General features: G+C 52.9%; 4 protein-coding genes across 6 annotated transcripts in view; 2 read left to right on the forward strand and 2 right to left on the reverse strand.

Moving 5' to 3' along the window:
• Window positions 1-798, reverse strand: part of Eftud2 (elongation factor Tu GTP binding domain containing 2) — a 47,162-nt gene extending 46,364 nt beyond the window's left edge. For both annotated transcript variants that reach the window (XM_057775461.1, XM_057775462.1), the window contains exon 1: window positions 703-798. The gene's annotated coding sequence lies outside the window, so the exon portion shown is untranslated. The remainder of the gene's footprint in view (window positions 1-702) is intronic.
• A 254-nt stretch (window positions 799-1,052) lies between these two features.
• Ccdc103 (coiled-coil domain containing 103) lies at window positions 1,053-4,134 on the forward strand. The gene is made up of 4 exons (XM_057776030.1): window positions 1,053-1,138; window positions 2,381-2,532; window positions 2,877-3,009; window positions 3,648-4,134. Exons 2-4 carry the CDS (start codon window positions 2,390-2,392, stop codon window positions 4,083-4,085), a joined length of 714 nt encoding a protein of 237 aa, XP_057632013.1. The 5' UTR covers window positions 1,053-1,138; window positions 2,381-2,389; the 3' UTR covers window positions 4,086-4,134.
• Window positions 4,135-5,247: 1,113 nt separating this feature from the next.
• Window positions 5,248-6,510, forward strand: Fam187a (family with sequence similarity 187 member A). Its single transcript, XM_057773405.1, has one exon. It carries the CDS (start codon window positions 5,248-5,250, stop codon window positions 6,508-6,510), a length of 1,263 nt encoding a protein of 420 aa, XP_057629388.1.
• A 904-nt stretch (window positions 6,511-7,414) lies between these two features.
• Gfap (glial fibrillary acidic protein) lies at window positions 7,415-16,388 on the reverse strand. 2 transcript variants are annotated; one of them, XM_057776325.1, is made up of 10 exons: window positions 15,892-16,388; window positions 14,949-15,009; window positions 14,640-14,735; window positions 13,479-13,640; window positions 12,548-12,673; window positions 12,137-12,357; window positions 11,210-11,253; window positions 10,764-10,883; window positions 9,471-9,556; window positions 7,415-8,911 (listed from the first exon to the last, which is right to left on the reverse strand). In XM_057776325.1, the coding sequence occupies exons 1-10, from the start codon at window positions 16,356-16,358 to the stop codon at window positions 8,870-8,872; spliced, it is 1,425 nt and encodes a 474-aa protein (XP_057632308.1). In that variant the 5' UTR covers window positions 16,359-16,388; the 3' UTR covers window positions 7,415-8,869. The 2 variants fall into 2 exon arrangements, with proteins under 2 accessions (XP_057632308.1, XP_057632307.1); XM_057776324.1 differs by lacking the exon at window positions 10,764-10,883 and having other exon boundaries at window positions 15,892-16,382.
• Between the last annotated feature and the right edge of the window lie 372 nt (window positions 16,389-16,760).

Below are 16,760 nucleotides of genomic sequence, written 5' to 3' on the forward strand. Positions count from 1 at the left end.
ACACTCCACCACTGAGTTATATCCCCAGCCAAGTAAACAAAGCCTTTGCTTGACTAGTACTTGGGGAACGGGAGTGTATATTTGTCACTGATAAACGCTAATAATAAATTGGAGGGAAAAACATACAAAAACAGTGTATGGCACAAAACAGACCCTCAATAGGCCCTCAACAAGTTTTTTTGGGGGGTGGGGTGAATTGATAACATGCTTAGTTAAGAAGAGCTAGTCTCTAAATACTAAACCTGCATCTCACCGCTACAACGCAGATCCTCAAAGAAATGCTCAATCTTTTCTGCGTTAGCTTTTTGAACCAGACTTAGCCTAGGCTGGCCTTGAACCTGCGACAATCTTCCTGCCTCGGTCGCCAGAGCGGGAGAAAGAGGCATTAGCCATCACAGCCAGCTCGGATGCCGAATATTTTGAAGCTTGGCGGTGAAGGAAGCACCAATGGAAGTGGGAGTGGAAGGGGTCTGGGTCGTTAGAGCCCCACCTCTCTCTACCCAGGGACGGGATTTACACCATGCAGGGTATCGAGGAAACCCCGGAACCGTCGGTGTGTGCGTGTGTGGGGGGACTTTCATTCCCTTTCCCACTCCAGGCTTCACTCTGTCCCTGTGTGAAGCCAAAGGGATAAATAATATATAAATCGCCTTCTCCCAAGCTCATGTTCTCTCGTGTCCCAACCTTCCCGAGTCAGCTCACCCGCCTCCTGCTCAGCAGAGCGCTCCTGGTCCGCCGCCTGAGCCCGCGCTTCCGCTGCACGCCGCGACAATGCCGGCGCCAGGCTCCAGGAAGGACCCCGAGCGCGTCGCCGGCCCGCTTCGCCTGAGCGGACAGCCCTTTGCCTGAAAAACGTCTTCTAGGAATGTTGGCCTCGGAGACAGAAACGGGAAAGACCAACTTGTTGGTCCTCAAAACAAAGCGTGAGTTGCTCCCAAGAAAAACAAGGCCGGAGGATTCACGAATCTGACCAGGCGCCTTGGGACACCCTGAACGGGAGGGCCTTCGGGTGGGCCACGTGGCCAGGCTAGTGGAGCCGTTGCTAGGCGACAGCCGCTGTTGGGCGGGCGACACACAGGTGTTCGAACAGATCGGGGATTTTCCCCCAAAGCAAGGGGTTCAAGATCGGGGCTGCTGGGTGAGGGTCTAGGGACAGGAAAGGGGACTGTTCTAGTTATTCTATGATGGGGAAGGCTTAGACCTCGTCAGGGAGGTGAGCGGGTGGTGGGAGTCTAAGCTGCTCCCGAGGCAGAGCCTGGAGGAAAGATCATGAACTCAAATGTTTTGGAGAGAACAACCTGGACTACATAGCGAGACACCCCCCCCAAACAAAAAAAAAAATGAGTGGACAGGATCTGAGACACTTGAGTCCAATTATTACTGGCTTGCTAACACAGCCCACTTAGCATTCCGCTTCCCCTCGTTGGGGTCGGCGTGGGTGGTGGTGGAGTTGCTTGCGGACCAGCTCATTTCCTGAACTAGGAGTAATCATGAGTGAACTACGCTATCTAGCTCCGGTTCACCAGAATTCTGAGGTGGAGAGAGGTCTCACAAGTGAATGTCAGAGCTCAGACTGGAACGCGTAGATTCCGGTGAAATCAGCCCGTGAGACACACACCCGGAGGCTGCAGAACTGCAGTGGTAGGACTGGAGTTAATGCCCACTTACCAGCAACCTGTGCCTGCAGCCCTCCGTTGATCAGGGACTCCGGGATGTAGATCATTGAGCTTTTTTTCCTCCCTGGGGATGGAAGCCACTGAGCTTTTTCCCTTCTGCTGCTTTCCCTCGACTTCCTGCATAGGCATTGATTTTCGTTTAGGTGAAAATATTTTTTTCCTCCATTAAAAATATTTAGTGAAGTGTGAAATTTTGTCCTTGAGCTCAAGAATCCTGGTTTCTCTCTCGCACGCCCGCACGTGCATGTGTGTGTGTGTGTGTGTGGTGTGCTTCATTGTCCATTGTGGCAACAACCTGCCATAGAAAAATCCTATATGAAAGAATAAAGGTTCAAAAATCTAAATGCTTTCTCAACTGAAACATTGAAATTGTTTTGTGGTGGTGCTGGACATCAAACCCAAGGTCTTGTGCAAACTTCTACTGCTGCGCTAGCCCTTAGCATCTAACATAGTGTTAGAAGCAGAGAACAAAATTGAGACTTCAAACTGGAAGCTTTCTGTTCTGTTTTCTGTGAGAAGCCTTGAATACGTCTTCATCATGCAATTCCATTTGATCTCTAAAGGAGGGAACTAGATTTTTGTAGCACTCCAGGATACATACTGGATTGCTTTGGGTTGTTTCACGTTCTGGCAAAGAATCTCAAGGCATCACCTTTACCCTGATGCTGAACCTCTGCTGATATGCATTCTTCTTGTCTTCCCAGGCCTGAGCCATGAAAAAAAATGATGCGATCAACTTCAAGGCTTTGGAGAGAGAGCTGCAGGCTGCACTTGCTGCCGACGAGAAGTACCAAAGGGAGAACGCTGCCAAGTTATGGGCGGTTGAACAAAGAGTGCCTTCTTATGAGGAGTTCAGGTTGGTGTGCAGCTCTATTATCAGTCCCCCTCGGGCATGGTGGGCTACGGAAGTTAAAAGCAAGCAGTCTAGATTCAGATCATTCTGAGCTCCCGTCCTGCCCCCCACCCTCTACTACCGGCCGATCTTGCCCAAGCTCCTTAACCAGCTGAGACTCGGTTGCGTCTGTAACAGAGAAATGGCTACTATAGTTGTTTGAGTTATCGTGTGTAAGCACAGCATGTCGCCCGTTTGAAGTGCTTGTGTGCTGTTAGCTAACTGTGCCACCATTGCTGTTGTGACCCAGCCGAGTAGCTGCCCCACATTCAGGGAAACGAAGTGTCAATCTCTTATCTTTGACCCAGAGGTATTGTCCTTGCATCACACCTGAAACCTCTGGACCAGAAGGACAAGATAAGGGGAAAAGGACTTGTGCCCTGGAACTGTCACACTACTAGGGAAAGGACTTTTGAGGATGTGGCCACTGAAATACCCCAGGTAGGTGCGGGCCAGCCAGCCTCTTTAGCCCAGCAGGATTTCTCCATGCTAAAGCTGTGGCCCTGTCTTCTTACAACACACACTACTTCCTTATGTCTCCCGGAAGCCAACAGAAACAGGCTTTTCCCCTCTAATCCTAGAACAGCAATCAGATGGTGGGACTGGGATGAGCTGGGCTCGGCAGTTCTTCAGCAGTCCTTCTGAGATAACAACCCTGCGGCAGTATCCGAGGGGGACCCAGCCTGACAGACCCTTGACACTTACTTTGAATTCCTTCTTCTCTGTCAGAGATTGACAGTAAACTCCCCCCCTTCTCCGCCCTGCCTCCTTTTCTCCAGCAAGCTCTGACTTACTCTAAAAGGCCAAGAGCTATGTTTCCTTTCTCAGGAGGAAACCCCAGTACAAAGGAGACCTTCAAATCATAGCCTGGATCCCTTGAGCCCTCCTCCCTCCTCCCTCCCCAGCTCCTTTCCTCCTCCCTCCCCAGCTCCCTCCTCTGAAAATGAGGCCGCAGAGGCCAGCCTTCCCAGAGCTCAGGGAACAGTTGCAGCACCAAGATGAAAACTCATAACCCCCCTCCCCATCACAGCTGCAGAGTGGCAAGCTGAGCTCTGGACTTGTTTCCCTTTGTAATGCAGGAGACATCACCCTTCCAGCCTGTGACCTCTGCAGAGTTTTACCGTGATTGGCGTCGGCACCTAAGAGGTGGACCAGAGGGCTACCAAGCCCTGCTTCAGCTTGGGGGTCCCAAGCTGGGCCACCTCTTCCAGATGGATGTGGGCTTTGGACTTCTTGGGGAGCTGCTGGTGGCACTGGCTGAGCATGTGAGGCTAAGTGACAGGGCGGCAGTGCTAGAGATCCTGCACAGCTTGGCTAACACGGGGCGGTTCACCCTGAACCTGAGCCTGCTGAGCCAGGCAGAGCGCGAGAGTTGCCAGCACTTGTTTCAGAAGTTACAGGCCATGGGCACCCCCAGACCCATGCAGGAGGGGCTCAGCTTGGAGGATCCATCTGCTGGGCTACAGGGAGAGGAGGGGCTCCTACAGGCGCTGCGAGGGCTGTATGGGCTCCACTGATGGAACTGGCTGCCCTCAGCATTCCCCAGTGGTCTCAGAAAGCATTTAAAAAAAAAAAGACTTGTTTTATTTTATGTGTGTGAGTGTTTTGTCTACCTGTATGTATGTCCACCATATGTGTACCCAGTGCCTGAGGAGGCCGGAGAGGGTGTTAGAGCCTCTAGAGGTGTAGTTACAGATGGTTGTAAGCTCCCATTTGAGTGCTGGAATCGAACCAACCCCAGTCCTCTGGAAGAGCACCGGTTCTCTTAACGATAGAGCCATCCTGCCAGCCCCTTTGGAACGCATTTTGTGGTGGTTATCTTGGGTTTTCTGCAGAAGTATTGAAAGAACTATCGTGAGAAAGCCACGCCCACTTCCCTTTTCAAGTAGTGGGCTTGCCCACTTCTCCAACCCGTAATTTTATCTATGTGGCTCCCCGGGATAGCAAAGGGCCCTACTGTTTGAGAGTGTTTTGCTCCCTACCTTATGAGTTGGCCGTGTCCCTAGCCTTGAGAAGTGGGTGTGTTTGCAACTAAATTCTGGCCACACAAAACTCCCTCCTAGAGGGAAAAAATAAAGCAAACTCACTGACCTCTGATAAAAGATAAACACTGATCATAACTCTTAACCAGAATATTTATAACCCAAAGCCAGTGAATGAACAGCCAATCAAAATAAGCAAAGGCTCCTTCGTTTGAGATGCCGAATTTTCCCCCAGAGGCCTAGTTCTTTCTCAGGTTGAGGCTGGGAGATCCCCAGTCCATTGGCTCAGGTCTGGCCAGCATCCCAGATGACCAGAGGGTTTCTGTCCTATCTCTGAGATTGCTGAAGGATGTTCTCCGGGGCAGGCGGGGCCAAGGGTGCTTAGAGCTCATTCTAGTTTCCCTTAGCCCATTCTTAGGTGAGTGCCAGTGTTCTAGAAAGATGAGAGAGTGTTAGGTTCTAGAATGACTGCCCCCCCCCCAGATCAGTCCTGTGCATTAGAACAGCACCTTGTACATCAGCTGGGAATAAATTGTCTTGCATTGGCTCTCTCCCCTGCACTTTCTGGCTTCTTGTACTGGTTGTTTGAACCTTTCTTTATGTAGCGGCCTCCTCTCAGCAGTGATTTCTAAAAAGCCACAGGTCTTTGGTGCCCTGGGCTTTGCCCTGGCGCCACAAGACCCTCCTTTCTACAAGCATGAGGCTGGCCCACACCATTGTGCTCCTGTGTGCCTGGGTCAGTCTCCAGGCCTTTGAAATCGTGGAGAAGGAGAACATCTTTCAGAGGACGCCCTGCCCGGCTTTCCTGATGTTTGATAACGCTGCCTATCTGGCTGACATGAGCTTTGAGCTTCCCTGCCACTGCAAACCTGAGGATGTTTCGACTGTGGTCTGGTATTACCAAAAGCACCTGGGGAGCAGCCACACCGTCGTGCTTACTGACTTTGACGGGCGGTTGCTCACAGAGGCAGCTCATGTTCGAGCAGGCAGCAGCATGCTGGTCCGCTTCAGCATCCGCATGTTCAGCCTGTTGGTTTTCCGGGCTCAGTCAGAGGACTCAGGCCTATATTTTTGTGGCACCCGCAAGGGGGACTATTTTTATGCCTATGATGTGGACATCCAAAGTCATGAGGGAATGGTAGCCACGTTCGAGGACAAGGGCCAGGAGCCATTGCCAGATGAATACTATGGAAACCTCCATGTCTTCACTACCTTCTGGGAGTGGACCCCCTGTGACCGCTGTGGGGTGCATGGGGAACAGTGGCGCCTTGGACTCTGCTACCTGCAGAACCCTGGTCTCTCCCCTCGGTACCTGAAGACACTGCCCGACGTTGTGTCCTGTGGCTCTCGGGCTGTGCCAAGGAAACTGCGTGTCAAGACCAGGTACCACACACCTGAGCTGCTGGTCAAGAGCTGCCTAGTGTCCTGTGAGAAGAGGACGCAGGTCCAGAAGGGTGTGCTAACAATCTACAACTACGTGTCCAAACTGGGCAGCCGGCCCTGGCTGCCTCAGGTGCCCATTCAATTCCATCAGCAGAGGCTAGGCCATGGCCTCATCATCTCCTGTCCCGGGGCCAGGCCAGAGCATGCTGTGGCCTGGGACAAAGACCATCAGCCCCTCTACCGCACACAGTACCTAAAAGGTGTCAACAGATCCATGAGAGTGTTCATCGACCATGGCAACCATCTCCACATCCGCTTCACCCAGCTGAGTGACCGGGGCATCTATTACTGCTGGCGGCAAGGGTTGAGAATCGCTGGCTTCCGGTTGGGGGTAACATCTCGCAGACGCTACCCAGCCTCGCTCTCAGACCCTGAGACTCGCACTGCTGTGGAACTCACCCTGGTAGCCTACCTGCTCATCACGGCCGTCTTTGTCACCATTCACATCTGTCGTTGCTGTTGCTACTCATTTCGCCATTGTCCCAACTTCTCAACCCATACCCTTCTCCAGCTGTGAAAACCAGTTGTGTTTTAATATGTTTGTTAAATGGTACCAGATGCTTCTGGATGGGCACCTTGGGCTGGGACACGTGACAAGGTGATGTACATACAAGTCTACTATTTACAACTTACCCCCCAGTTTCATGGGAGGGGCCTGAGTCTAATCTGGAAAGTGGAGAAGCCTGAGGGAGGTCAGAGGTCGGAGACTGGAGTCAGGAGGGAAGTGGACAGGTACATGTGTCCTCTCACACCATGCTCAGGTTGCAGGAGGAAGTGAACCGATACCCATCAGGTCACCCATCAGTGTCGTTGACATTGGAAGTGGTTTGCCATTAAGGACTACTGTTGGGCTCTGGTTGTACTGGATGGGGTGGGATGGAGAGAAAGGAAGAAAGGTGGAGGGAGCGGTTGTGTCTTCCTCTGCTTCCAGTTGTTCTGGGAAGAGCAGAGCAGCAGGCATGAAAAAGATGAAGGTAAAGACAGGGACCAGAAATGGGTGAAGAAAGTGGAGCTCCAACACGGGATTTTCTTTCTTTCTTTTTTTTTTTTTTTGAATTTTCGAGACAGGGTTTCTCCGTAGCTTTTTGGTTCCTGTCCTGGAACTAGCTCTTGTAGACCAGGCTGGCCTCGAACTCACAGAGATCCACCTGCCTCTGCCTCCCGAGTGCTGGGATTAAAGGCGTGCGCCACCACCACCCGGCTACGGGATTTTCTTGAATGGTGGCACCCAGGCTAGGGACTGGGCATGAGAAGAGGGTCTGGGGCAAAGGTCACGGCACCAGGGCTCCATAGGAGGCAGATTTGACAGGCGGCAGCAGCAGTGGAAGTTCAGGATCTCAGTGCTGTCTGTGGTGGTGAGCAAGCTGAGTGGCCGTCACCCCACCTTCTGAACAAATCAGACCCACTCTGTGGAAGGCTGTGACACGTGTCTTTATTTCTTCTTAGTGAGCAAAGTTGACGGCACTGTTTTGAAGGTTAGTAGAAGTGGCAAGGAGTAGGAGGAGAGGGGACAGTGTCCTGGGAGGAACGGGGGTGGGGGCCCACTCTCCTTTTTCGACCTTAGAGGGGAGGAAAGGGCAGTGGAGCAGACACTTTCAGCCCCATTTCTGGGCACAGTTTCCCATCACCTGCCCACCAGCCAGCCCGGGAGAGGGTGCTCTGGTGTGGAAGGGCAGTCTGACGTCACTTGCCTCCAGGCGGCTTGAATATGAGCCAGTCCACTAGGCTCATGCCTCAGTTTCTCAAATTGTCAAATAGGATGATGGCTAAAATATAGGTAGTATTACGTATACGCATAAGAAAGGACATGGGCCCCTGCCTTGGAGAACAACAGCTAGTAATTATGGGATGGAGAACCTCAAAAGGGTGGTTGTGGTTTCGTCAGGGTTGAGAAGCAGCAGTCACGGGGCAGAGAACTGAGTGGATAGGGAGTAGGCAGCCAGGGACAGACCTTCACTACTGAGGTACAGCTGTACCCTGCCCAAAGGACAGAAGTCCCTCCCTCCTGTCTCGCTGTCTTCAGGAGAATGAGCCATTTCCCTGATTCCCAGGACTCAGAGCCAAGCGTAACTGGTTGCCTACAACTTCCCACTCCAATGTCCGAATCATCTCCGCCGGTGCCGCTGGCGCTCCTCCAGCCTGAGTAGGGGAGCCTTCCAGGGCTTGAGCTCTCTGCAACCACATTTAGGGGCCAGGCACCCCGCCTATACTCCCTCCCAGTACTACTTCCCTCTCCACTTATGCTATAGACACCGCCCCCCCCCCAAGCGTTGAGAACCAAGTCTCCATATGCTCACAGGTTGCTGAGCTGCGTGGCAACCTAGTGGGGTTGAGACATGAGTCACCAATCTGGAGGACCCTCGGGACTGCCTTAGTGGTCATTCCAGGTAGTAGGTCTGCCCTACCCACCCCTCGATCAGTCAGGGCTTTTCCAGAAGCATAAGTCTCCGACTAGAGATACTTTGCCTTGGGACCTACCCTTTCTGTCCGACTTTCTGTCTCCCTCCAGCAGCCTGTGAAAACTCAAAGTCCAGTTCCCAGAGCCTTCTAGCTCTAGCAACAGTTTCCATAACAACAAGGATGAAGGAAATGATTCGTTAAGACTCCCTGCTCTGCCCAACTTTCCTCTTTCTTTCCAATTCTAACCCAGCTGCCAGCCCCTCCCCTCCTGACTGCCCCTTTGGGGTGAGTAGCCTGTTAGTTGGAGGCGCAGGGTATGTGCCATCTGTCAGGCTGAGTAAGGACTAAGCCTTGGGCAGCAGACAGGCATGAGAACAAAGGGAAGGGGAATGCCAACATGGACGGGAAGAAGACTGTCTGAGGAGGAGCTTTGGGCCCTTCACGCTGTATGGCTGGAGCCAGCAGGTGGGCACCCCTCACACCACATCCTTGTGTTCCTGCTTGGACTCCTTGATGACCTGCAGGGGACAGGGAAGGTGTACAGCGCACAGTTAGGGACTGACACAGCTTCTGGAACCATGTGCTAGGTAGGCTGTGCATCCTGACGCAAGTCCCCAACTGTCCTGGATCTGTCTTCCCTCAACTGTCATTGTAATTACATCATGCTGAGGTCCAGTTGGGGTGTGAAATGCCACTTATAAAGCATTGAATGCCATGCCTGACACAATGGCATAAGAGTAGTTATTTCTACCACCGCCGCCACCCCATGCATGCTGTACCGATCTCCTATTCCCATTCCTCTCGGGAAAATTCCTTTGAGTAAAATTTGAAGGCCTTTTCTTTCCCTAACTGTCCTAGTCAGAGCTGGACCCTCAGGTAGCCTTGGTACACAGGTTGTTCTTAACACACCACCTGGGGAAGGGCTGGGAAAGGAGAATTACATTCAAGGTCAGTCCCTTCTTCCAGAGCTCCATTGGGAGTCCCCGGGACTTGGTTAAGGACCTTCCGTGAGCTAGTCCCAGGCTTTCTCTAGTCTAGCTTCAAGAACTCCTGGGGCCAACCAGAGCCTTTCCTCACCTCACCATCACGCATCTCCACTGTCTTTACCACGATGTTCCTCTTGAGGTGTCCCTCCGATACGGACTTGGTGTCCAAGCTGGTTTCTGCAGGTGTGAGGAGAGAAAGCCTCCGTGGGCTCTTGGGATACTAAGCATCCTGTCCTGTGCCCAACTTCCCCATCATGTGCCCAGGGTCATGACTACAGGCTATCTAACTAGGCAGGGAGAGCCTTGACTTATCCAAAGTGACTGGAGTCTCCCAGCTGCCCCCCAGTGTGGACATATCCTGCTGCCGCCCCCCCTCCCCAGTGCGGGCACTTCCTGCTGCCGCCCCCCCTCCCCAGTGCGGGCATGTCCCGCCGCTGCTGCCCCCCAGTGTGGGCACGTTCCGCTGCTGTCCTGTAGCCCACTTGGCCTTCTGTTCTGGTACCTGGCTTCCTGACAACCAAGGGCTGCGCCAAGAAAGAAACCTCAGTCTCCTCTATTACAAAAAAGGGTTCATGGTGCCTACTCTCCTAGGAAATGGGGAGGGGAACTAACGCATGTTAATTTGTGGCACAAATGAGTGATTTATGTGTGTGGGACCCTTCCCCATTCCTACCTTTTTCTGTCACTTGTCTGGACTCCAGTGACCTTTGACTGTCTAACATTTGGCAGGCACTCTTACCTCTACCCGGTCAGCATAATTAACTTTCTATTGCTGAACTACATCCTGAAATATGTATGGCCAATATTCCCAAATGGAATTTTCCCCTGTAACCAAGAATCATTTAAGGGCCACATACCAGTAAAAAGCAATTTGGTCAGCCCCCCTTAGAGAGAAAAATGTAACATGTCACACTCACTAATATTTAAAATGAAGAGCTGGGAACATAAAACTTTATTCACTACATGAGCAGCAGTCTAGAGGGAACTAGTCCTCTGGGCTGAATCAGCGCGAGTGAAGCAACAGAACCTTGGGGACACATGAATCAAACACAGAGCCTGCCCAGAGGCTCTGTGAGACCCAAGGGGACCACCTAGCGACAGAGAAGAGGCGAGGCAGAGGCTGGCATTTGCTCAGAGGCTTCAGAGCCTCTCAGTTATCTCTCAGGGAGAAGCCCCCTGTATCATGGGCTAGCTCTGTCCGTATAACCTAATTACACAGAACCAGGACCTGGATTGGGGACTGAAGCTTCTGGGAAAAGGTCCCAGGCCTTTAGAAGAGGCCTGGGAGGAAGAGGCCCAGAAGACTGGGGAAATAGGCTTGGGAAGGTTTACTCCCTGTCAAGCTGGGGAAAGCGCACGACTGAAAAGCAGGTATCTATCTAACCGAGAGCTGGCGGGGCTCCATTTACAATCTGGTGAGCCTGTATTGGGATAACTTGTATTGTGAGTCTTTTGAGATGTCTTGTGACTTTGTGGCCTTCCCCTTCTTTGGTGCTTTTGCCCCCTGTAGTGACAAGCAGTTCAAAACAAAACAAAACAGAAAACATTCAGAAGGGCAGAGCTTGTTCAAGGCCAGCAGACCTGGCATCAGTGGAGACCTCGCCGGTTCTGCAGGGGCACAGGTAGGGGATGGGGGCCCAGGGCAGAGTGAGACAGGAACAGCTATGAGCCCTAGGATTCTGTGCGCTGCCTAGGATCTCAGTGGAGGGTCATAAGGGCTCCCAAGGAGAACCTGGATCCCTTTGCCCCCAGTTCCCAAGAGCAGTCCACAGGCCTGGGGGAGGAGGTGGGAATTCAATACCCTTTCCCACAAGGCCCCACTATACTGACCTCGGATCTGCAGGTTGGAGAAAGTTTGTACAGGGATAGTGATGCTGAAAAACAGAGGAGGAATGGGGATGACGAGGTCACCCTGAGACATCTCCAGGTCCTGGTCCAGGGACAGCATGAAACTCTCAAGGTCCTTTGCGAGGCCAGTCTGACTCCATTCCCGACATCCCCTAACTCTCTCCTCCCTCTCTCCTTCCCTTCCTCCCTCTCTTTTCTCCTCTCTGCCCCCAGCTCTTTCAGACAAGATCTCTCTATATACAGCTTTGGTTGGCCTAGAATTCAGTATATAGACCAGACTGGCCTCAAACTCATAGAGATCTGCCTGTCTCTTCCTCTCAAGTACTGGGATGAAGGCCATGAGCTACCATGCTTATACATATATGAGTGCAGAAGTGGGTGTTGGATCTCTTGGAACTGGAGTGTTACCACAGGACATCGCAAGTGTCAAACAGCTGCCGGGAACCTGACCCCAACTACAGAGTAACCTCTCCAGCCTCCACCACCTAACTTTCAACCCAGAAGCCAATACTCTCCCGGAGCTGAAAAAGTCTACAGGGAGCTTGTGTGTTATCTGCCCGTAGAATACCTCCAGGAAGGAGAATGGAGACTTGGGAAATGGGAGGAGAAAAAACAATGGTCACAATAGCTCCAAGGATGCAGAACAAACCCATCAGGCCTTGGGAAATGTCATCTTTGTGGCCAGTCTTGGGGGTCAGCCGCTTAGTTTGGGGAATAACTCAAGTCCTCAGCCCTGGTACTTAATATTGGTTGAATACATATCTATTCTTCAGACATTTCTTGAATAGCTATTGTGTGTTAGGCTGGACTCTGGGGGTGGGAGGGGACACAAAGCTGGAGTACCGAAGGGAACAAGAGGAACTGCAACTCTGGAGAGACAACAGTTCCCTAGGGCAGTGATGAGCTCACCGGTTTTCCTCGCCCTCCAACAGTTTCCTATAAGTGGCAATCTCGATGTCCAGGGCTAGCTTGACGTTGAGTAGATCCTGGTACTCCTGTAGGTGGCGGGCCATCTCCTCCTTGAGGCTTTGACCCTCCTCCTCCAGCCGGGCAATCGCCTCCTGGTAACTCACCGACTCCCGAGCGTGGCGCTCCTCTTGTTCACGCATTTGCCTCTCCAGGGACTCGTTCTGCCGGATAGAGCCCACTGATCCAAGAGTCTGGCGATTCCAAGAGGCTTCGAGGCTCTGCCCCGGCCCCCTATGCCACTTCCAACTTTTCAGATATCACCCTCCCTCCCAAGCCCCGACCGCCCCCCCTTCCAGCAACATCTTGGGTGGCACTGCCCCCATCCGACCAGCGGTGCCTGCCCGTGCTCACCGTGCCGCGCAAAGACTCCAGGTCGCAGGTCAAGGCCTGCAGTTGGCGACGATAGTCATTAGCCTCGTGCTTAGCCTGGCGGAGCAACTCTGCGTTTCGGGAAGCTGCGTCTGTGAGATCCGCAAACTAAACCGAGAGAGGGGGCCTGAAGTTGAAGAGAGGACTGGAGCCTCCCAATGGCACAGTGCACAGACCAGGGAACTGCCTGGGACAGGGGATAACATGGTCTCTGGAATATCAAAAATTGGGGTCGACCTCAGGAGTCGCCCCGCCCCGGTCCCACCCCGGGAGCATCTGTAACTGAAGGATTTATCAGGCCTTCATCTTGCTCAGGCTGTCACTGGCTTAGGCAGTTCACACCAGGCTTGGTGCCCTGGGTCAGCGGAATCTCCAGTCTGCTTTTTGTGTCTCAGTCCTCCCGGCAAAGCTTGTTCTCCGCCTGAGATGCCCTTCCCTCTTCTCTTGAGTGTCTAGGCTGTCTGTCTAGCACAAGACCCAACCCCTCACCTTCCCTGTTTCCCACAGTCTGTATGAACTCTGACAGCACCTTGACCAAATGTTTCTGCATCTCAGGAGTACCCGGCACACAGTAGATGTTTGGGAGCACAGGACACAGACTGGCAGAGGTGCCAAAAAGGTGGCGTTTCAAATGAGATGGGTTAGAATGGGCAGCTTTATCCCTGTATCGCTCAGGAACTGTGTGACATTGCACAAGCTAGTAAACCTTTTAACCTTGCTGGTTAAAAGCAGTTGTCGTAATAACAAGTAGTAGTTTGGGAAGTAGTGGTGCCTGTGCAATCCTGGGCAAGGCATCTCACTTCTCTCAGAAAGGCTGGTCACCTATATGGCTGCTTTTCCAAGATTCCTTTTCTTATTCTCCAGTATGGATCAGGAAGGGCTGCCTGGAAGAGGCAGGTTGGCCCACAGGTACCTTGGACCGATACCACTCCTCAGCCTCTTGCATGTTACTGGTGGCCACTGCCTCGTATTGAGTTCGAATCTCTCTCAGGGCTGCTGTGAGGTCTGGCTTGGCCACATCCATCTCCACGTGGACCTGCTGTTGGGCCAGCTGCTCCCGGAGCTCTCGAACTTCCTAGTAGGGTAGAAGAGGGGGTATGGAGGCTCTAATCTCAGGTCCAGGCTACCGCTGGGGCCTCTCCTAGCATCACACTCCTGCCTGCCCAGCTATGGCACTGGCTCAGGGAAACAGGGCAGTCTTTACTGGAAGAAGCATATGACCTAACCTAACAGGCATGCGCCAGGCTCACTGGCACACACCTTTAACCCCAGCATATGGGAGGCTGGAGCAGGCAGATCCCTATGATTTTTGAGGCCAGACTTGTCTACATAGCATGTTCTAGGCCAGTCAAGGGTACACAGTGAGACCCTGTCAAAAAGTGAAAATAAAAACCCCAATGTTTATGGCATGGAAGTCAGAGGGCGTCTTCCTCCCAGAGCCACAGAGCCAGGACCCAGGCATGAATATTGGATATGTCTTGCATCCAGGCCCTGAGGTCAGAGAACAGAGGGGTGTGTGTGTGTGTGTGTGTGTGTGTGTGTGTGTGTTTGAGACAAGGTCTCATGTAGACCAGGCTGGTCTCAACTTTTCTGTGTGGCTGAAATTGGCCTTAAACACTTTGAGCCTCTTACCTCTACCTCCCAGGTTCTGAGAAGTGTGCCACCATGTCCTCAGCGGGGGTTTCATGAGGGTCCCATCTTACTGGAGACAGGTGGGGGAGCAGATGAAACCAGAGAGGCTATGTGACTTTGGGGTGTTTTTTAAAAAAACTTCTCTGGGTTTCATTGGCCTCCTCGTTGTGGAAGGGAACCACGAGAAGGGCTCACAGAGCTGATGAGGAGAAACCAAAGACCTGGCCTTGTGCTTCTCAGACCATGGTGGTGGGGGAGGGATGCGTGCATTTTCCAGGTGTAGTAGACACTGGAAAGCATCTCCCTTAGCTTCTCGTCTTCACTCTTTCTCTTCCATGTTCTTTCTTCCTGACAGTTGGTGTCTCTGTTTCTCTGATTATTTCTCTCTCTTTCTCTTACTTACAGTTACCTGCTGGGCCTCCCTCCTTCCACCTGGCCTCACCTCCTCATGGATCTTCCTCAAGAACTGAATCTCCTCCTCCAGCGACTCAATCTTCCTCTCCAGATCCAGACGGGCCATGGTAGCTTCATCTGCCTCCTGGGATGGGAAGAGGACCTTTTTGACCCCAGAGTCTACCTCACAACAACCTCCAGTTTTGTCTTCCCTGTCCTTGTGGGGCTCTGGGAAACAGGCAATTGCTGTGGAGGTTAAGTTCAGGAATTGTGTCTGGGTGGACCGCCATTAACCTCCCTGTTGCCCGTCTGTCCGACCTCTTCCCCCCTCGCCGGCCATCCCTCCCATCTCTCTGACCTGTCTATAGGCAGTCAGGTTATTCTCAGCCTCCAGCCTCAGGTTGGTTTCATCTTGGAGCCTAGGATAGGGGACACAGACTTAGGGTTTCCTGAGGACTCTCGGATCCATGTCCCAACCTCTCTGGAGGTGACTGTCATATAACACTCTCACAGGACCCCATAGAGTGGCAGGAGAAGTAAGCGGCAGAGGGTTCCGAGACAGAGGCCTTGGCTGAGAGAGTGAGCAGCAGATAAGGGCTTCTGCTTTAACTCATTACTGAGGCGCCTTATCAGAGTCGGTGCAGCTGCTAGAGCTCCCACAGACGCGCCCACCACCATGTGCTCTCTGTGCAGACACCGCTGCACCTCCTGCACCAGAGAGGCCCACGAATGTCCACCATGCAAAGCACCACGCCCCACAGTTCGACCCCTGGTCACCATCTTTTAGGACAGATCGTATCATGACCTCTACTTCACAGCTATGATGATCAGAATGACCTGAGTGTGGTCAAAAGCTGGTGACAGACCGCCATCTGGGTTCTGCACCCAGGCCAGCCTGCTCTTCCTTGCATTTCCTATATTTCAGAGACCAGAGCCTCCTTGTGGGCACAGACCTCCACTCTGACCATTCCCAGTGACAAATGAATGCAAGGGCAGAGCATCCGCTGCCTGGTGGCTGGTGCCATCGCTACCCACACAGCCTTCCTCAGTGTGGAGGTGCCCCAGAGTGCCCAGCTCCCTGGCAGCAGACCTTTGGGAATCAGATCCCTGGAGGTTTGGTCTTGTCCTGGCTATTTCCATCATATTAGGGAGCAAAGGTAGCTCTCCCTTTCCAGGCATGGGGAAATACATACAGCAGCTGAGAGGCCCTGCCCTTGACAGAATCAGTACCCTTCCTTACAGGCGCCTTTCTCGGGTCAGTCTCACTGCTCACTAGCCGTTTCCCCTGTCCCCCTCCTCACTTCTGCCTCAGGGTGCTGAGGTCCTGTGCCAAATTGACCCTCTCCACCTCCAACCGGGTACTGTTGGCAGTAAGCTGGTCCAGCCGCAGCCGCAGCTCCCGCAGCTCTGCCTGGTAGACGTCAGCCAGTTTGGTGGGCTCCTTGGCGCGAAGCTGGTTCAGCTCAGCTGCCAGAGCTTTGTTTTGCTGTTCCAGGAAGCGGACCTTCTCGATGTAGCTAGCAAAGCGGTCATTGAGCTCCATCATCTCCGCGCGTTCACTGGCCCGAGTCTCCTTGAAGCCAGCATTGAGAGCACCTGCCAGGGAGAAGTCCACCCTGGCAGGGAGTGGGGGAGGCATTCGAGCCAGAGAGAAGCGCGGGATGGTACCCAGGTGGCGGCTGGGACCCAGGCCCCTGACCACCGTCTCGGTGGAGGCATAAGAGCGACGTGCAGAGGTGATGCGTCTTCGCTCCATCCTTCCCTGCATCTGCTGGCACCTGGGATGTCAGGGCTTTATGGAGGAATGGGCTGGACTGGATCTGCCCTGACTTCCCGGCAGCAGCACCCCACTGAATAGCCTGAGGGGGTGGAGCTGGGCCCTAGCCCAGCTATGGGGCGAGCTCCTCTCACCCCACCGAGGTCTTTGTATCAGATTCAAGGCTTCCCTGGGCATACCAGCTTGGCTTCACCAGTGATGAAGAAAACCCCTTTTCTGGTAAGAGGGGTCAAGAGAGGGCTAGAGTTTGCCTGTCAAGCATGAAGTTCCAAGTTCTAGCCACAAAACAAGCACAAAAAACCAGGTTTGACGATGCATACTTGCAACTCCAGTGCCCGGGACTGAAAATCAGGAGGATCCTTGGGTCTCACTGACTAATTGGTGAATTCCAGG

The sequence above is a fragment of the Chionomys nivalis genome, chromosome 7, assembly GCF_950005125.1.
Source record: "Chionomys nivalis chromosome 7, mChiNiv1.1, whole genome shotgun sequence".
Taxonomy (NCBI): domain Eukaryota; kingdom Metazoa; phylum Chordata; class Mammalia; order Rodentia; family Cricetidae; genus Chionomys; species Chionomys nivalis.